At 42.5% G+C, this 17,804-nt stretch overlaps 1 protein-coding gene across 3 annotated transcripts in view; it reads left to right on the top strand.

Moving 5' to 3' along the window:
• The first annotated feature begins 528 nt into the window (after positions 1–528).
• gpm6bb (glycoprotein M6Bb) overlaps positions 529–17,804 on the top strand; it is a 30,242-nt gene continuing 12,966 nt past the window's right edge. Inside the window, exon 1 of one of the 3 annotated variants that reach the window (XM_058613268.1) lies at positions 529–758. In XM_058613268.1, the coding sequence (XP_058469251.1) occupies positions 755–758 (4 nt within the window). In that variant the 5' untranslated portion in view covers positions 529–754. Of the gene's footprint in view, positions 759–17,101; positions 17,225–17,804 lie in introns of those variants that run through there. The other 2 variants (XM_058613264.1, XM_058613279.1) reach the window with 2 other exon arrangements.

The following is a 17,804-nucleotide window of genomic DNA, read 5'->3' as shown; positions in this document are numbered from 1 at the left end:
GGCCCTGCCACTTAATGTCATTATAATGACTTATTATAGATTCATTTGTATCATACATTGTGTTTTATTGTAAACAACAATTTAATTCCAAAACAAACAAAAAAAATGTTGAATATTGATACAATTTGAAGCTCATATCGCCCACCCTTACTGGACAGTCCCCCCCCCCCCAAAAAAGTTGGACTATTTTCATCTGGTTTAGGCTCTTATTGGCTCCCCAGGTCCTTATAGTTTAAGACCCCTGATTTAATTCATGGATTTAAATACATGTATTTCATTTTATTTTATTTTATTTTATTTTATATCAGCATAAAAACAGTTGCAAAGGGTTAAAAGTCATGGTGGACTATCGTAGCCTACAGAAACACCCTTTGCCTCAGTTCCACGGTGTAATCTTGATTGCGGTCAGTTTATTTAACAAGATGTGAAGTGAAGAGTAAATCTCTCCTCTGTGCCCTGGAGGACTTTGGCTTCTGAAATTGCCCAGAAAGACTTGGGCTCGACTCAGCATGGAGCACGATAAGATTTCAAGTGACCAGTGAAACTTCCAGGCTCCGCGGTTCTCCTCCCATCAGTAATCCCCCTCCACGGTGACGTCACTGAGGCTGTCTCCAAAGGGGACGCAGCGTCGAGTGTTGGAGCAGCCAGGCGGCCAGTACGCATCCCAGGACGCAGCATCAGTGTATCCGGGGCTAAAAACTTTATCTTCTCTTCGCTAAGATTCGGACCGCGTTGGAAACGTATTCAGGAAGAAATGGGTACGTTTCACTCACAATTCCCCTCAAACATGCACTAAAGTGTCGCGCCTTCGAGGTGACAGCAGCGCACGCTTCGCAGTTGTGTTATTATTGTTGTTGTGGCTTCAGTGGTTCCAGGGCGCGCCGATGCCACTGGTTTCTACTTTTACTACTCCGCGCCGCAGAATCCGGGCCGTTTACGTGACCCGGTTTCCCGGGAATCAGCGTTGACCACCTGTGGAAAGCGATTAGTGAGATTAAGTGTGTCAGGATTCCTTCAGTCAACTGTGGCTCGAGGCTGCGGAGACTGTGTTTCAGTGCAGATCAGCTGGATGAATTCTCCTGTTCCTTCACTGCTGCTGTATGTCGGGCCTCAGTTTGCTGAACCAAACCTGATGTCATTCTGTTCTTTTGTACATTATTATTGGTCAGAAGTGATCGATTATGCTGCGGTTACTTTGTTGAGCTCTGCTTGAGCAAGTCACATTGTTTTTTTGGTTTCTATTGTGCGTGCACAGTTCATTTTAAATGTACTTATTTAAATTATTTTATTGTTTTTCTCCTTTTGAATGTTCATATTTTTTGGTTCTAATTTAATAGTGGCTGATTGTTGTTCGTCCAACCTCACTGTTCCCTAAATGAACTGCACAGTGTGTCTTGTGGGAAAGAGATGACTGTAAAAGGAAAACACCTACGAGTCAGACGCTGTGAATGTCATGCCACAGTTCTGTAATTGCTGAAGTTACTGTTCATTCCTTAAATCAGTCTCAGATCACGCACTGGAGGGGTGAGGTGCCCCTGACACGGGCGTGTGCTACAGTGCACGAACTATGATGAACTGTGAAGCAGAATATACACCAAGAACACCCAGCTTTCACTCCCAGCTTCTCTAACCCTTCGTTTGGCTCCACATCGAACAGTAAAAAAAACAAAAAAAAAAACAGACACAGAATCCCATTTTCACTCTCTGTGTTGGCTTTGTGCGACGATTGGGGGGCTTGTGTGTTGTTTGCCACGGTGCAGCTGAAGCCAGCGAGGAACCCAGTGTGAGAATGTGTATCTGTGCTCATTAATTTGCTCTGAAGTTCTCACAGAGGCGTCTTTGTGCTTCTAATTTGGAGCTGCTCCTTTGTGCGACTTCAGTGGCTCTTAATGTAGAGAGGGAAGTTCAGTGAATTCAGAGTGGATGCCATGTGAACTAATTCCCCACAGAACCCTTTTCACTTTCTCACAGAGGATATAAACTCTGGCAAAATGACCTTTGTGCATTGTCCACTTGCTGAAGCTCCCATTTTATATTCAAAGGTTCTCGACGGGTCTGTCAGGAGAGAGTAGCCTGACGCTGTGTATACGCAGACTCATTTGGGCACATGCGAGTTGCTATAAAGTCCACTTTTTGTTGAGTAAGAGCAAACGGATATATCTGTGTATAGCTGTGCTGTGATTCGCTGATTTGTCAAATACAGAAAACAGATCCTCTGCGTGTATGAAACAGTTTCAGTCCAAAATAAACAGGATGTCTTGAAGCCGCTTGTTCGCAGCGCTGCGAAAGTGAAGATGTCAGTCAGAGAGGCTACATGACTTACGTCTGATTTGATTTCATGGTGACCCTCACCCTCGCAGAGGGGCCACATGAGAGATTCCCCTCCGTCCTTGGGGTGAACAATATAACAGCGGACAGGCCTGTGCTGAGGATGTGGGAGGGTGATTTGGCCTCAGTCCACTGAGCTCAGTTCAGAGGTCGACGGCGAGTCATTTTGATACAAATATCTTGTTAGGCTCGGTGTTCGTCCATGTGATAATTACCCAACACGCGGCACTTGGCTGCAGTGAGGCTCCTCACACTCAAATATTGCACTATTTTCACTCTGTCTACCCTCTGACAGCAGGTGTTCAGCCATTTAACACTCTCCTTGTCCTTCCACTCCTCTCCATAGCCAAAAATATCACTTTATCTCACTATATCATATTGTCACACCTGTATCAGGACATGTATCATATCAAGCAGATTCTTGCCAATACACAGCCCCACGGTGTGGTTTCACTTCAGCTTCAGATGTTGAAAAAGTGTCGGCCCGAAGATGTTCTGTCTTATGATTGTGCTCATTTCATTAAGAAAAAGAAGCGTGACTTGTACTGCAAAAGAAAGTGTTCCATCTCTTCCTTGCAGCAGTTTTGCGTCCTTGGCGAACAAACACGTCACTTGTTGTTTTCGCGGAGTTTCTTGGAAGTGTTTAAGACTGGATTTGGAAAAACAGTTTAGATGTTCCCAGATTAATTGTCTTTGCAATCATTTTTTTTTTTTTATAAATATAATTTAATTATGTGCTTAGAGAATCCAAAGCCATCTTATGACAGGAGCTGTAGCTGATCAATTATGGACATAACTGTGAACAACTTCTGTTCTACTTGGAGCCAAATCCTGACTGGAAAAAAAGAGGGGAAGATTGTTTCCTCATATTAACTTCTGCATTTTGTTGCGCAAAGAAAAGGTCAAAGCGGCCGGATACGAACCAGATCCAAATGTCACATCATTGTCTTTGAGTAAGTCGGGGGGGAAAAAAGAGAGTTAATCACAGCTGACAAATAAACGTAAATAAACTTGCTGGAGTTCAGCGACTCAGCTGTTATTGACCTCATGCACAGGCGTGAAAGTGAGAGTTTCATAATCGTACTGATGACTGCATTACAGAATATGATCAACTCTGTTCCTCAGCGATCCACACACACACACACACACACACACAAGTCTTTCATAATGACTTACATGTGTGTGTGGGACATGTCTCCAAGGTGTCAGCTGTTTTGTGCTCTTTAAACGATGTGCATTCCCTCCGTCTTTTGAGTAAGGATGTCTGTGAAGTGTCTGATTATTAAGTCCACGCATCAGCAGCGATAACTGTCCCAGACACATGCAGTGGACAGTTTGTGCTGTGACCTTTCACCCCGAGTGTGAGGAGGAGAGGAAAGGCTGCTAACGCTGAGCCGGCAGCGGTGTGTGTTTCTCTGCTTTTGCAATCGACAGCTCGTCAACTGTTGGCAAAGCAATAACAGAGATAAGTGGGAGATTTCCACCCGTTCTGCATTTTTAACTTGGTTCATGTGATATTGGTGGTTATCTGCACATGCTTGTGCTCCTCAGGGTGCTTTCATACCAAGCTTGTTGCGCAAACCGTGGGACATTTCTCCCCTAGATCAGTTCTAGTGGGCTTGTGTGAACAGAGCAGTCGCACGCTGTTCCGGCACAAATCAACCTGGGCTGAGCCCGCCTAGAGAGGGTGGTCTCAGCTTCGTTGCAATTGCTCCATGGAGCTGTTTGTATGCAGTGTGTACACAATTTACAATTTACAAGTAGTATTCAGCTGCATTTACCCACGAACCAGTACGACCAAGAGCTTGAAAACGATGAAAAGAGTTTAAGCTTATAAATGAACTGTATAACTATGCTGCTTATAGTGTACCTGATGCTTCTCTGGAATATAAATTGCCCGGTGAATAAGTTATTATGTTCCTCCAGCACACGTCTTCTCCTTCAGAGGATGCAGCAACACTGGTATGTCACGATCCAGCTGAGGGCATGTCGAGTCTATACTGCAGTGTGTAAATGAGTCGAACTAAGGTTGAGTGCAGCATTCTAACATATTACTCCCTGAATCATAACGAAGTAAAGAGAGAGATGTGGAGAAAGACACTCCAGTTGAGCCTCCAGTTAACCTAACCTTAAACTGCATGTGTGAAGTCACACACACATTTGTGCTTCATTCATAGTGAGGATTCTCATAGCCCGTTACCCTAACCCTAACCCATACCCTTTACCTAACTTAACCTAAACCCAATTCTAACACTAACCAGGTTTTATCCCCCCAACAGCCCTTTAAAGATGTGAGGACCAGCCAAAATGTCCTCACTTTCCCAAAATGTCTTCACTCCATATGGTTTATACAGTATAATTATACACAATTATACACAAATTGTGCAGCTCTAATTTCCTGTCATATGTGAATAGTTTTTCTCTGTATGATGGTGAACTGTCCGGAGTGTACCACCTCTGCCTCTTTTCCCAATGTCAGATTGGCTCCAGCTCCTCCTGTGACATTTGAAGGTCAAGTCATGGTTGTGGATTGATGAATCTTTAGTAATTATTTACACAGTAGATTAGGGTCATACACTACTTTTTGAAACTTTACAGATCAAGAAAGGAGAGAAGATGCCGTGTGTAACACGTAAACTATTTACATAAACCATTTAATTCTATTTGTGTGTTGCATCCTTCATCTGAAAATGACTTCTGTCAAGCAATACTATCAGAACTGTCGGCTGGGTGTTTGTGTGGACACAACGGCAGCACAGGGGTAGAAGTCACTTCTGTCTGTCGTGAGGCAGAATGAATCACAGAGAGTCATGTGGAGCTGATCACTTAACCAGCATTGTGCGCACTCATTTCACAACAATGTAACAAGCATTTGTTTACATATAAAAGTTATGCACAACAGTTTTCAACAGTCAAGATTCCATTCATCTCCTTGCAACCTTGTTCCCTCTGGACTTCCCCTCTCCTCTCTAATCACCACTGATTTCCTCTGCCCCTCCAGCATGTTTATTGGCTGTCACTTTTACTTAAAGTCTTAAATAAATTGGGATATGCAAACCGGTCCATGGGTGACTTTGTGGACGTGCGTTCGCGTGTGCAAGTCCGCCACACTGCCACATGCTAGAAAAAGGACATCATTTAAATATCTGAAAATACTCGCCAAATGTAAAAGAGCCAAGCATCTCAGTTATGCAGAGGCAGCTGAACTCTGGGGTTATATGAAATATGCCAGAGATACAATCTGTCCTTTATCTTATCTGCAAGACTTCAGGAAAACACCCATGACTATCGTGGTTAAACTGTCAAATATATGCATAATAAGGCCTGATATTGAATCTTTTACAATCTTGGCATCAGTATGTAGCGTATGGGGTGTAGAGGTGATATTTACCACAGGAACTGCAATCTGTAGCAGAGCTTTGTTCACAGTCAGATGACTGTTCTAGAAAGCCTGTGTGGAATAATGGGTTGGGGGGAAAACCAAAGAGTCTCAGGCAGCAGCTGACAAACAATTAACCATCTCATTCAACAGTTCTCCAGCCCCACTGCAGGGTTTTCTCTATTAAACGCCTCTATAGCCCTGTGCATGACTGGATCCACTGTGGCATCAAAGACAGCGTCAAGTTGAAGAATTTCTAATGACATTTCAGTCAAATTTTTATAGTTTATATAAATCTGGTCCAGATTATACTCTTGTACTCTATAATATATTTTACAGTAATCTGAGATTCGACTATGTGCAAGAACAAGGCTCGTGGTTGGTCACAGTCTGACAGTCTGATGAAGAAAGGCCGTGACAAAAGACTCTTGATATCACATGATTCGCTGATTACGTGGTCAGTACTGTTTTCCCAGCAAAGCCTATTTTCTTTCATGATTTATTTTCATGTAGGAACTTGTGTGAGGTGTGAGCGTCTGCAGCATGTGTCGCCATCTTGTCTTCCTGTGGAGGATCACACTGGAAAGAGTATTTATATTATGTCAAATAAATCAAATCAAAAATAGATGGAAATAAATGCACTTGGGCTGCAGCTAACGATTGTTTGCATAATCAATTTATGTGTCCATTACGTTCTCGATTCATCTAGAAATGTCTTGTTCTCAAAATGTTTTGTTATATGGAGCAAAGAAACCAGAACATATTAACATTTAAGAAGCTGGTAAATCAGAAAAAAATACTGAAATAATGCTCAAACTGATTAATTGATTATAAAAGAGTTATCGATTATTATTAATTTAGTAATTTAGTAATTCTTTCAGCCCTAATATGCACATATAAAGAGCATTGATGGTTTTAAAATATAATTTACATATAAAGAGCATTGATACAAAGTAAATTTGAAGGAGTGCACTGGAGAAACTGTGGAAATGACAGAAAGAGTGGGCAAGATGAGGAATATGTCGACTGATGAGGAAACCACAACAATTCTCCACTTAGTGCAAGAAGCAAATAATTATGAAATTATTGATTTACAATGCCAATTATTGCATTTAGCAAATCTAACTTACATTTTTTTTCTAACACTATGAAACTGAACAAATATGACGTTCTATCTAATTGCTTGAAGACAAGTAGGTTATATTTAGACAAATTTGGTTGATCAAAAAGTGTCTCAGCCTGTTGTGGTCAGGCAGATAAATCCAGTCCAATCCAACTTTATGTATAAAGCACAGTGGTCCAAAGTGCTGTGCACAGACATGACAAATAAAAATGTAAAAGACAACATCTCAAACTGCGTTAAAAGCCAAAGAGAAAAAAAAACGTGTTTTAAGAGAGGACTTAAAATCAGGAAGTGAGTCAGTCTGCCTGATGTGCAAAGGCAACTTATTCCATAGTTTCGGGGGAAGCGACTGAAAATGTATGGTCACCAAAGAGTTTCCTCTTTGTCTTAGGGACGACTAACAGTGACTGATCTGCCGACCTGTGCAACCGGCAGGTCGGACAGATACTGTGGGCAAAGACCAAGAAGACATAGAATTTTAAAATCAATCCGGAAACAAGTGCTGCTAAAACTGGAGTAATGTGCTTTGGATGCTACTTGTCCCCCCACATCACATCAGCTTCACTTAGGCTGTCACATCTTATGTCAGAAACTTATCAAGAAAGCTAAATCCAGATTCCAGACCAACAAATGTCCACAACTGACTCTTAGTAAACAAGAGAAGGCTACAGTAATGTATGTGTACCAGTGAAAATGGCTGACAAACACTTTAGCTATGAAAGAAGAAGTAGGAGGAGGAGAAGTGAGAAGAAATTAAAGGCACCCCAGCTAATTCCCCTCTAAGATTATCTGTGAGGAGTGAAATCAGAATGCATTAGTCTGCTTTTCAACTGTGAGAGTCTGTAGGATTGAGCGTTTGGCCGTGTGCCCAACTGAATGTATTCAACCCTCCACAGATAGGTCTTTGTGCTCAGCGCTTTTACGCAGCTGCTAAACAACCGTAAGACAAAAGCATCTGGGGTACCCCAGCAGACCAATGAGAAATGTTCACCATATGAAGAACTGTGCCAGAAGCCATTTGGATGCAGCCAAATGCTACGCTTGGGATCAATTAAGCAGGAATTTCAATGAATAGTCATGTAACCCTTGACTTTTCTAAAATTCCGCTTGATTTCTATCATTTCTGTGCGATAATACCGCCGCACGACAAAGCTTGTGTCGATTTCATCACGGCTTGTTTTGTCGCTTTTATCTCAGATGAGGAAGATGCACATGACTGTTGTTTTTGTTTGTTCATGTTGCTTCGCGGTGCCACATGTGACACAGTGAAACCGGAGTTAGAGGCCACTCGGAGACAGTTTTCTCTCCTGCTATGAATCATTTTCCTGCCAAAGCAGAACGATTTTCCAAGTGACAGTTTTCATTCTTGGTGTATTATCCTCCAGAGAAGAGCCTGATAGGAAAGGAAGAGGCGCTTGTGCCAAGCAGATGAAAATCTGCAATGGCTGAGCTTTTATAAAGTGACAGCTGAACCCCATGGCTGAGAATGAGACTGTTAGCGCTTCAAAGACAGGCTGTTTGGAGGGATTAAAGAAGATAGATTTCAATTCTTACTAAAAAGCTGAAAACAGGAATTAAAGAGAAACTGCAATCGTTTTACATTTAATACCCTAAACCCACAAAAAATGAATCTTTATTTTATAGTGTGATGCTTTTACCATTTGCACATGTTTTTTAGGGAACTTTTTAAGAGAAACAGCAAAGACACACTCGGGAGGATAGGAAATCTTAGATGTTTATGTCTGCAAAACAGCTTGACACCATGACAGTGTATAACCACACATATACCACAAGAGAGATCAGTGAGCTGTAATAATAATAATACAGCTCCACCGCTGAGTGTTCTCATAAGTCATCTTAGCTTTTGACCTCCACACTATGGGAAAATGCTATTGTAACAATAGAGGGGCCACAGCGGAACGTATAGAAGTGATACTGTGACCGTCGAGCATCTGGAACATACGGAGCACTACACGCTACAAATGTGTGTGTTTAGAGAGAGGGAGTGTGTAAGAAAGTGTGTGTAGAAGGTTCAAGTTTACATTTTAAGGCAGTCCTCAGTTTCTGTACATTGCCATTTGCTTGCTGTTGCAGTGCATGTTAAAAAAAAACCCATGTACATTTAAACTCACAGTAGCTTTTTATCATTTCAAAGAAATACATTTAAGCTATGATGTAATTCATGTTTCTTGCTCATTTGTTTATTCACTCACAGCTTAACTAATTTTTTCAGTAACGACAGTGTGTGTAGGGTGGCAAATATTCACATTAATTCCTATAAAGTCCCATGGAAAGTTTCCAATTTGGATTATTTCCCAAATTCCCTAACTAAAGTTCCCAATCCCGTGGACAGTTTCTGGAAAGTTTAAAGAAAGAGTAAATATTTAGACACTGAGAACGGTGGAAAAGCGGCCTCACTTGAGATTACGGTTTCCACTTTGCACAGTACTGCTGTTGGTGGACCACTCTTAAGGGCTTAAAGTAATAATGTAATGGATTGACCTATTTTTGCAGAGGTCGCACAGGTTAGAATATACAGTATACCAACCCACGGGAAAGAGAATAGCCTCTTGTCATGTACTGTATTTGCTTACTTGTTAACACTTAAAGCTGCAGCGTGAGATTTGTTGCAATGTCTCATTATTTGTGTGCCGTGTCCTTCATCTGAAAATGGCCTATGTCAAGCAATGCTCTCAGACCTGACTGAGGGAGCGCTTGTGTTTATAGTGCAGCAGTGCAGGAGTGGGCGGGGACAAGAAGCACTTAGAATGACTTAGAATTAACATCTGAAACGTTTAGATTCTTTGTGTTTTCAGTCATACTGTTGCACCTGTATTGCTTTATTAGCATAAATACGTCTATACTGAGAAACCTGGAGAGAGTCAGCATCCTATGAACTCATTTGACGATGGTTTGAATCTAATAGACTTTTTGTAGGGATGAAAGTGTCAGGTTCAGGTTACAAACAACGCTGTCCTTCCAGTATCCAGCCCCAGGACACATGGCTTTGAGGCACAGGGAGCAGCCCCATGTAGAAGCATTAAGATGATCTGTGTGTTGGCTTCTCTGTTGTCATAGTGTCAGCAATGAATCCTGACACGGTGGGGTCTGACAGACAGACTGACTGACTGACTGGTCTGGATGAGTATCACCGACTGGGACTAATGAAGGAAAAAGTGCTGGAGGGTTTGAAATGGTTAGATTTTGGGGTCAGAGGTGAGAGGTTAGCTGTGTGAGGCAGAGAACAATAGGGCTGGCGGGAGCAGCGCAGAGAAAGCGATCCCAGCAGCTGGGGGAGACACGGGGGAGGGTGGGGAGCTGTTCATGGGAAGTAACCCCAAGATTAGCTGGAGAGTCTCGTCTGCTGTCTCCATGTCGCTGTGCTTCATTATGACTCTATTGTGTGTGTGTGTGTGTGTGTGTGTGAGAGTGCAAGTGATTGTGTTCACATGCCTATGCTCTGTGCAACAAGTAGGCTATGAAAGACTGTTTCCAATCCTCCTCCTCCTCCTCCTCCTCCTCCTCCTCCTCACCATTGCAGCAGCTGTAGTGTGAGAGTCAGAGAATGTGATTTGTGGAGGTCCGTGTAAGAGGAACAAAGTGTGTGACAGCAAATGTGAAAAATCAGATGTTTTCACTTTCTTTATCTGCCTCCCGACGCAACTTCCCATTCCACATGTTCCCCTCATAAATAAAGCATTAAATTGCATTTGTTTCACAATGCAGCGTTCTAAAAATTCCCTCTATTTCAAAAGACAATTTCCATTTCTTTGTACCAGCTCTTTCAGGTTTGACATTATTATTAGCGTAATAATGAACCCTAACAGCCACATTTCCATAACATTTCAATTTAATTGTTACAGTATAAGATGAAACAAACAAACACACTGCTGCTTTGTCATTTAACACACACAAGACAACTCAGTTGTCTTTGTTCTCTGCAGCTAAATATAGCAAATGCTTATGTTGATGGTTTGGTTTTGTATTTAAGGGATTAACCTCATTAAGGCAAGTCGCGCGCTGTTAATTGGTTGAGATAAAGAGACATAAAGGTATACTAATCCAATTAGAGGAACTATGACTATATTTACATGTGCCGTACACTTTTGAGATCAAAAACAATATTGGACATTCATGAATAAGTGTTTGTCATGTCCTTTTTAAAATGCAGTTTGTGTTGTTTTTACTGCTTATTTCAAGTTTTATGAATCACAGACATTCGTGACCAGCCTCAAAGATGTCCATTAGATGTCAGTATTTCTTACACACTGGACCAGTGTGTAAGAAACACTGACATCTAATGGTGAGAATGCAGAGTGCAACTAAAGGACTCCTCACCCTTCCCTTTCTCAGGTTACTATGGTGGCCTTCGCATACTAGAGAGGATTTAAACACTTTCACAACTCACTCCTCTGTTCCACTGTCCTTGTTTCTCTCTGCTGGTTCCTGCTTCTTCTTTGTTGGCTTATGCACCTGAATTATGTTATTCTTTGTTTGTGTAGCATACAAACCAAATGCAAACTGCATGTCCGTTTGGGCTGCTGTACCAATATGGTGGCATAAGATGGTGGCCCCAGTAAAGCAAGGCCCCTTGTCCAAAGCACATATAAAAAGGCTTTGAGTCTGTACGTACTCCGCATGGCTGCGAGAAAAGAATGACGTCATTATTTTCCCATGTCCGACAACTATTGTGTGATTGGCCAGTAATTTTAAGTGGTCGTGGTTAATGCGGAAATGTTGTCATTCCCTCTGAGGACTCCCCAGGAGTTCTGCACTTGAGTTTCTCGCGAAGTATGAAATGTCCTGGCTAGAACTGACTTTGTTCTTGTTCTTGCCACCTCGAGAAGAAGAAGAAGAAGAACACATTTCTCTGTTCTTGCAGAGTGTGTCCAGACCTTTGAAGCGATCATAGACTCATATACACTTAAATAAACTTACATACTGGGTAGTTTATTCGATTCCTGCCAGTAACCCCCCCTAAATGTTACACACTGGACCTTTTAATGTGTGTTTTTCTTTCCTGGATTTAGGTTTGTCACTTACTGTTTGGTTGCTTGTAAAATATTTTTTAAAACAGCTGAATAACACCCCAAAGTGTATTTCTATAGCCCTCTTTTTTTTTCCACAGGCGCCCATTTATGGGTATTTTCATTATTCTTGGCCAAGTGTTATCACAGTAGAAATGAGGTTATTATGTAGCATTATTCTAACTGGATAATTGCGTTATAATGGAGGTGTTTGTTTGCTCTACCTGCCTGATTCACTGGCTCCATAATGTGAGATCACAATGACAGCAAAAGCATTAGAATATTTTTTGAAGACCAAAACAAAACCGCTATTATGCAAAAAAAAACAAAAAACTTTACTTCTTTGTAAAATGGCAGAAGTTCATAGCCTGAATGTGGGGTTACAAAATATAAAGAAAGACTTCTGTCTCCCTCCCTTTGTCTGCACAACTCTTTTGCAGGTTTCAGTTTCAGTTTACCTGGCAGTGATTTTATTTATTGACTCCAAGTTGAAATTTCGGAGACTCGTTCCAAGCGACGGCGTTCTGCGCAGCCAAACCATTGTGGCTCTTTCCAACTTACTATAAGCAAAGGAGCCACGGTAATATGAAGCATCTGTGGCTCTTGCTCTCCCTTCAACACACCCAGGCCAAAACCACAGTGGCTGTGGAGGTGCCAGAGAGTCAGGGACGTGAAGTCATTTCTAGAGGAAAAACATGGCTGCCAGCATCGCCAAGTGAGTGTCGCGCTGTTTCCAGACCTGACACGTTAGTAACACAGACATGCAATTAGAGAAGTGCTGAGTCGGATACGCTCGGCATTGTTTGGGCAAACACTTATAATTACAGTGGAGGCACACACACACAAAAAAAATCTACGTGGAAATTATATTACGCAAGAACTGCCAAGAAACAAAGTATGTCTCCGTTAATAATGGTTGAAATTGAGGAGAGGTTGGATTTCCACCATGCGCTGCAAGAAGAATGTGTACGTGAGGGTCTTTTCCTCTTGTGGTAAAGTTCTCCAACAGGAAGAGCAATGTGATGCACCATATACTGGGGTTGGGGTTTGATTTTTTGATGTTGAGTCATCCTGGGCTCATCAAATCCTCAAATGTAATATCTGAACTCTCAGCTCACTCAATCAACAATAAGTCTATCCTCTGTGGGGAACTGCACACATGAAAAAAACACTTCTTCAAATTTGGCACAAATTCAGTTCAGTTGCACTCAATAATGAGTTTTAGTTTAGTTAGAGATTTTAGTGCTCAAAGAGCATAACTTTGGGCATAACTGACAAATATTTAACATTAGCTGACACATCACAAAGGCACAGAAGGCAATATCAGTTTATAATCACAAACTTTTCATAACTGATTATTCCTTGTTTTTTTTTTTTAAATAATAATAATTAAAACAAGCTCTATGATTTTTCTTGATTGTTCTTGGACTGTGGGAGGAAACCAGAGTAGCTGGCGAAAACCCACACACATCTTTTTTTCCGACTGGGTCGTCGACGCGGGTCTTAAGGCAACAGTGCTAACCGCTACACCGCCGTTTGGCTCGTTCCTTGGAGCCATATTTTCCTTATTTACAGCTTTGTGACAGAGCCAACAGGGAACCATAAGGCTCATTATGGCCCACTGTGGTTTTCCCTTTCTTACTGTCACATGTCTTGCCACAGTGAGTGATTGACATTAAGCATATTAATATTTTCATTGCAGACCAAGAATTAATTTACTTATGTGTTGAACTCATAGGATGATATGATGCATACGTTATTCGGCATAAGTCGTACATGGATTTGGTAAAGCTCTTGTTCTGCTGTAGACCCACAGCAGAGGAAAGTGGGTCAGCAAACAAATGAATGGATCTGTGTAATGGCTTAGTAGTGCTGTGCTTTAGTAGACCAATCAATGACCAAATTTAAGCACTCTAACCATGAGAACATACAGAGGACATTGACCTACAGAGGACCTGCACTCAAATTTAGGTCAGTGGTGCCACCACACTCACTGGAACGATGTTGACTGCAAGTCTTCACTCTCACAACACTGTTAAAAACAGTAACGGGAATGTTGTGGCATGTTATACAATTGCAGCAAAAATATTCTGGGATTATTTTGACTATCTATTTGCCTCTCTTTTACACATACTCATACCTCGCATGGGCCACTCCACACACATCTGTAAGCTTTCAGTTCTCCTCCGGTGTAGTGAGCCTGCTTTCTCAGACTGATGTCAGTGTTTCAAGTGGCGCTTACGTCTGGACACAGACTGAACTCCCTGAGAAAACCTTCCTCAGTGTGAGCCAAGCTGTGCGCAGGTCCTCACGGGTGACTGAACACTGAGGAGCCCTCAGGGCCCCAAGTCTCTCCGTACAAATGGGTTGACCCACAATGAAGCCCCCCGTCTCCATTTGTATGAGCTTCATCATCATTCAGATTGTGTCCTCAAGTAGGGGCGTGGCGCTGTCTCGCACTGTAGCTGAGAAAGCGGCGCTCGGGCCTTTCCTCCTACTTTCACATGGTTATTCCCACAGCCACTCTTAGCTTGTCACAGTGTTGGTGACACTGGCATGGTGGTGTCGCAGTCTAATTAGGCCCTTTCTCTTCACAAGTCTGAACATGCCTGTCTTCTCATTCATCTCGTACTGCTTCACATATTATGCCTGTCATTAAATTTGCATCACAATCAGTCAAATGACTACTATATAACTATATATATATATATACACGATGTGAAATATGGTCACGTGGACAAACTCACACCCATTACGTCACAAAACAGTCAGATGTTTAAAAGTCAACAGCAAGTGAACTGTAAATGCTGACGACTGAATTGTGCAGCATTAGTAGCATCTTATTAATTATTTGTAAGCCTATCACATCATTGAATCAATAATATACAACTACGGTAAGTCCATACTGTAGTGCATCACTTTAAAATATGAACTTTAAACGATGCTGATCGAGCCTGTCGGCTCCACACGAGTGGACCTGGTCACAGATGCAGAATAGGAATCATGTGACCAATGTTACCAAAGACAAACAGTGACAGAATAATAATAACACCAACAAAATCACCAAAGCTTAAGCTTTTTCTGTATGTTTGAGAACTGTTTGCTTGATCTGTACAGAATCAAACAGGTGCTACTTGCATTAGCTGACTGACATCAGCTGGTTAATAGACTTCACTATCAGCATCTGAACTGTGATGTCAAATCATGTCCATGCAGTTGAACTGTGCAGCCTGACCATTTGTCACATTGACATCGTCACACGCCTCCTATTGTGTTAAGACTCTCATATTGCTAATTCTTTAACTAAGATTGTATTTATACTGCGATCAGATTGTTTTGTTTACGTATGCCTTTGTCTCACTGGGCTTTCCTTGCGTGTCTTTATGTGAAACACATGTTGAGGCCAAGGTGAAGGATATAAATACTGTACTCTTTGGCATCACAAATGAAATTGTGTTCATGGTTTGCCTTTGGGGAGAGATCCCGGTTTTTGTTTTTCTACAGTTGTCTGAAAGGATCTGACCACGCCTGATGCACAATGTTTCTCACAAAACTTCAAATAGAACACTTGTGACTTCTACCATGTGTAGTTATGAAAAAAAAAAGACAAAAGCAACTGAGCGGCCTGGAGACTTTTACTCTGATTTCATGCTGAAGCTGTTTTTATGACGCCTGATACATAAAACATAGTCAGTGTAGAGTCGTAGATGCAGAGAGAGACAAGGATTCTCCACATTCCATGTGTTGTCCATGATGCCAGAATGTACTGAAGTAACAGTTCAAATGTAAACAACTTAAATCTCTGTAATTCTTTCCCTCTTTTGCGTTTTATAGAGGAGGGGGGGGGGCTCTTGAAAGGGCCCCCCCAGATGCTTGTGTTTGCCTCTGGTCAAACATCAAACATCTTTTTCTGTCCATATACACTCATGTATCACTACATAGTCTTTACACACACACACACTTGAGTGTGCTGCATTTAGTTCTGTTTTACAGCCTCTCATCGCAAGCACAGCTTCCTCTGACTCTGCTGCATTTCTCTCATGCGAAGTGTTCAAAGAGCTATCTCCTCCTCAGTGTCGCGGCTCTGTTTCGCACATTTTCACGAGGATGATGTCAGTTCGCCCCGGTGTTTTACGGGCCTGGCGGTGAAAACGCTTTCAGATGAGTGCAGCATTTGTTGTTGTGGGATCCCCGCTAAGTTCACTTCCCTGACCCCTAAGGCTCCCCCTCCCCTGCTGATCCCGCTCCTCTCTGAGGTCTGGTATCCGTGAGAAGCCCCCTCTTCATTGCCACTCCAGCAACCGCCCCCCCCCCCCCCTCCCCCCCCCTCACTTCACCACTGAAAGGCCGTCCTCTCATTAGCATGCCCCTGGGGCTCCTCAGCCTGCTGTTGCCAAACAAACTCAGCCAAGATTTTCGTCCTCATCTCCCTCTCGCTGTCTGTTCCTCCGGCCATCGCTTGCCATCCATCTCCCCCATGTCTCTGTTATACTGAACAAATAGTTTCTCACTACATCATCCTCTTTGTTTTTGTTGTACTCTCTCTCTCTCTCTTTCGTTCTTCCATTTGTTATCACCTCCTTCACCCGTCTCAAATTTCATCGCGTGTCTCCCCTTCACCTCCTCCCTGGACATCTCTCGTTCATTCGTACATATTTCCGCTGTTGTTTACGTCAGCCCAGAGGACACACATCCATTTTCCCCCGGTTTAGGAAATGTTGATCTGCCTCCCTCTCCTCTTCCTGTGTCGTTTTATGTGTGTGTTAAAAGCCACCAGATGGAGGAAAGACAGCGGTCAAAGTTTGCTAATGTATGCTGAAGGAGCAGAGGCCATATGGTGCAAATCAAAAGATGAAGGGCTCAGCCATGGTCAACACACACACACACACACACACTTAATTGTGTTCCTATAGTAGGAATCACTACTCTCCTGTCCACAATCCACTTTCTCCACATTGATATTCATGGTACAATGAGAAAAAAAAGTGCACATTTATTTGAGTCAAGATGAATTCCAATACAGCAACTTCAAACATATAATTTGGTAGATTAACAGACACGCATATAAGCCTCTTCTGAAGAAAACCATGCATCCAGGAAGTGTGATTTACAGTGGAGCGTATGTGGATCCTTCGTGAGGCAGGATGCGATGGGAAGTGTAAATGTGGAGGAGAGACCGAAAGCATGAGAGAGAGTGAGAGAGAGAGAGAGAGAGAGAGAGAGGGAGGGAGGAAGCAGTAGAGGGGAGAGTAAGGGAGAGATAGGAAGAGAGACTTTGCTGCAAGAAAGCATTTTTGCTGGATGGGAGAAAAACAACCATGGAAACTCCATCAGAGGAAAACCAAGACCAGTGGCAGGACAAAAGAGGTACCAATGAGCACTCACAAAGAGCCAATGCAGTTCTTTTCACTGCTGTGTTTACTGGGGCTTTAACCTTCCCCTGACTGCTTGCTTGGTTTCACTCAACACAATTGTTTGGTAGATTTTTCTCAGCATTGGTTTTTCTTTCTAATATCAGTGGCAGGGTCCTTGTGTTCAAGTCTGGAGGCGCCAAAGTGAAACATCATTTTAAACATGGTGCATCACTGCCTCGGCAAGACAGCTGTCGGTGTCAGGGAGCATGCGCTCTGCTTGTCTTGCATTTGTGCTTTTTATATGGTCTAATTAGTCGAAAGTCTTTCTGTGTGATGTTTTGAGCAGACCTCACTCCCGCAGGAGGGACGCTGTGTTGCCGCTGGCCGTCATCGCACTACTGTCACTTTTCAGGACAATAAGCCTGTTGCAGGATCAGCCGCAGATCAATCAAACCTCAGGGTGCATCTGAGTTGTTCGCTCGGGGCAGACCGATGATTAATGAGGTGGATGGGGCGCTGGCAAGGACAAAGATAAATGAAGCAGACGTTTACCAGTCTCCCAAATAGACGGCCATGAGGGCTGTGTACACGAA

This window comes from Solea solea, chromosome 2, assembly GCF_958295425.1.
Source record: "Solea solea chromosome 2, fSolSol10.1, whole genome shotgun sequence".
Classification (NCBI taxonomy): Eukaryota; Metazoa; Chordata; class Actinopteri; order Pleuronectiformes; family Soleidae; genus Solea; species Solea solea.
This window is presented reverse-complemented; position numbering and strand designations above follow the sequence as displayed.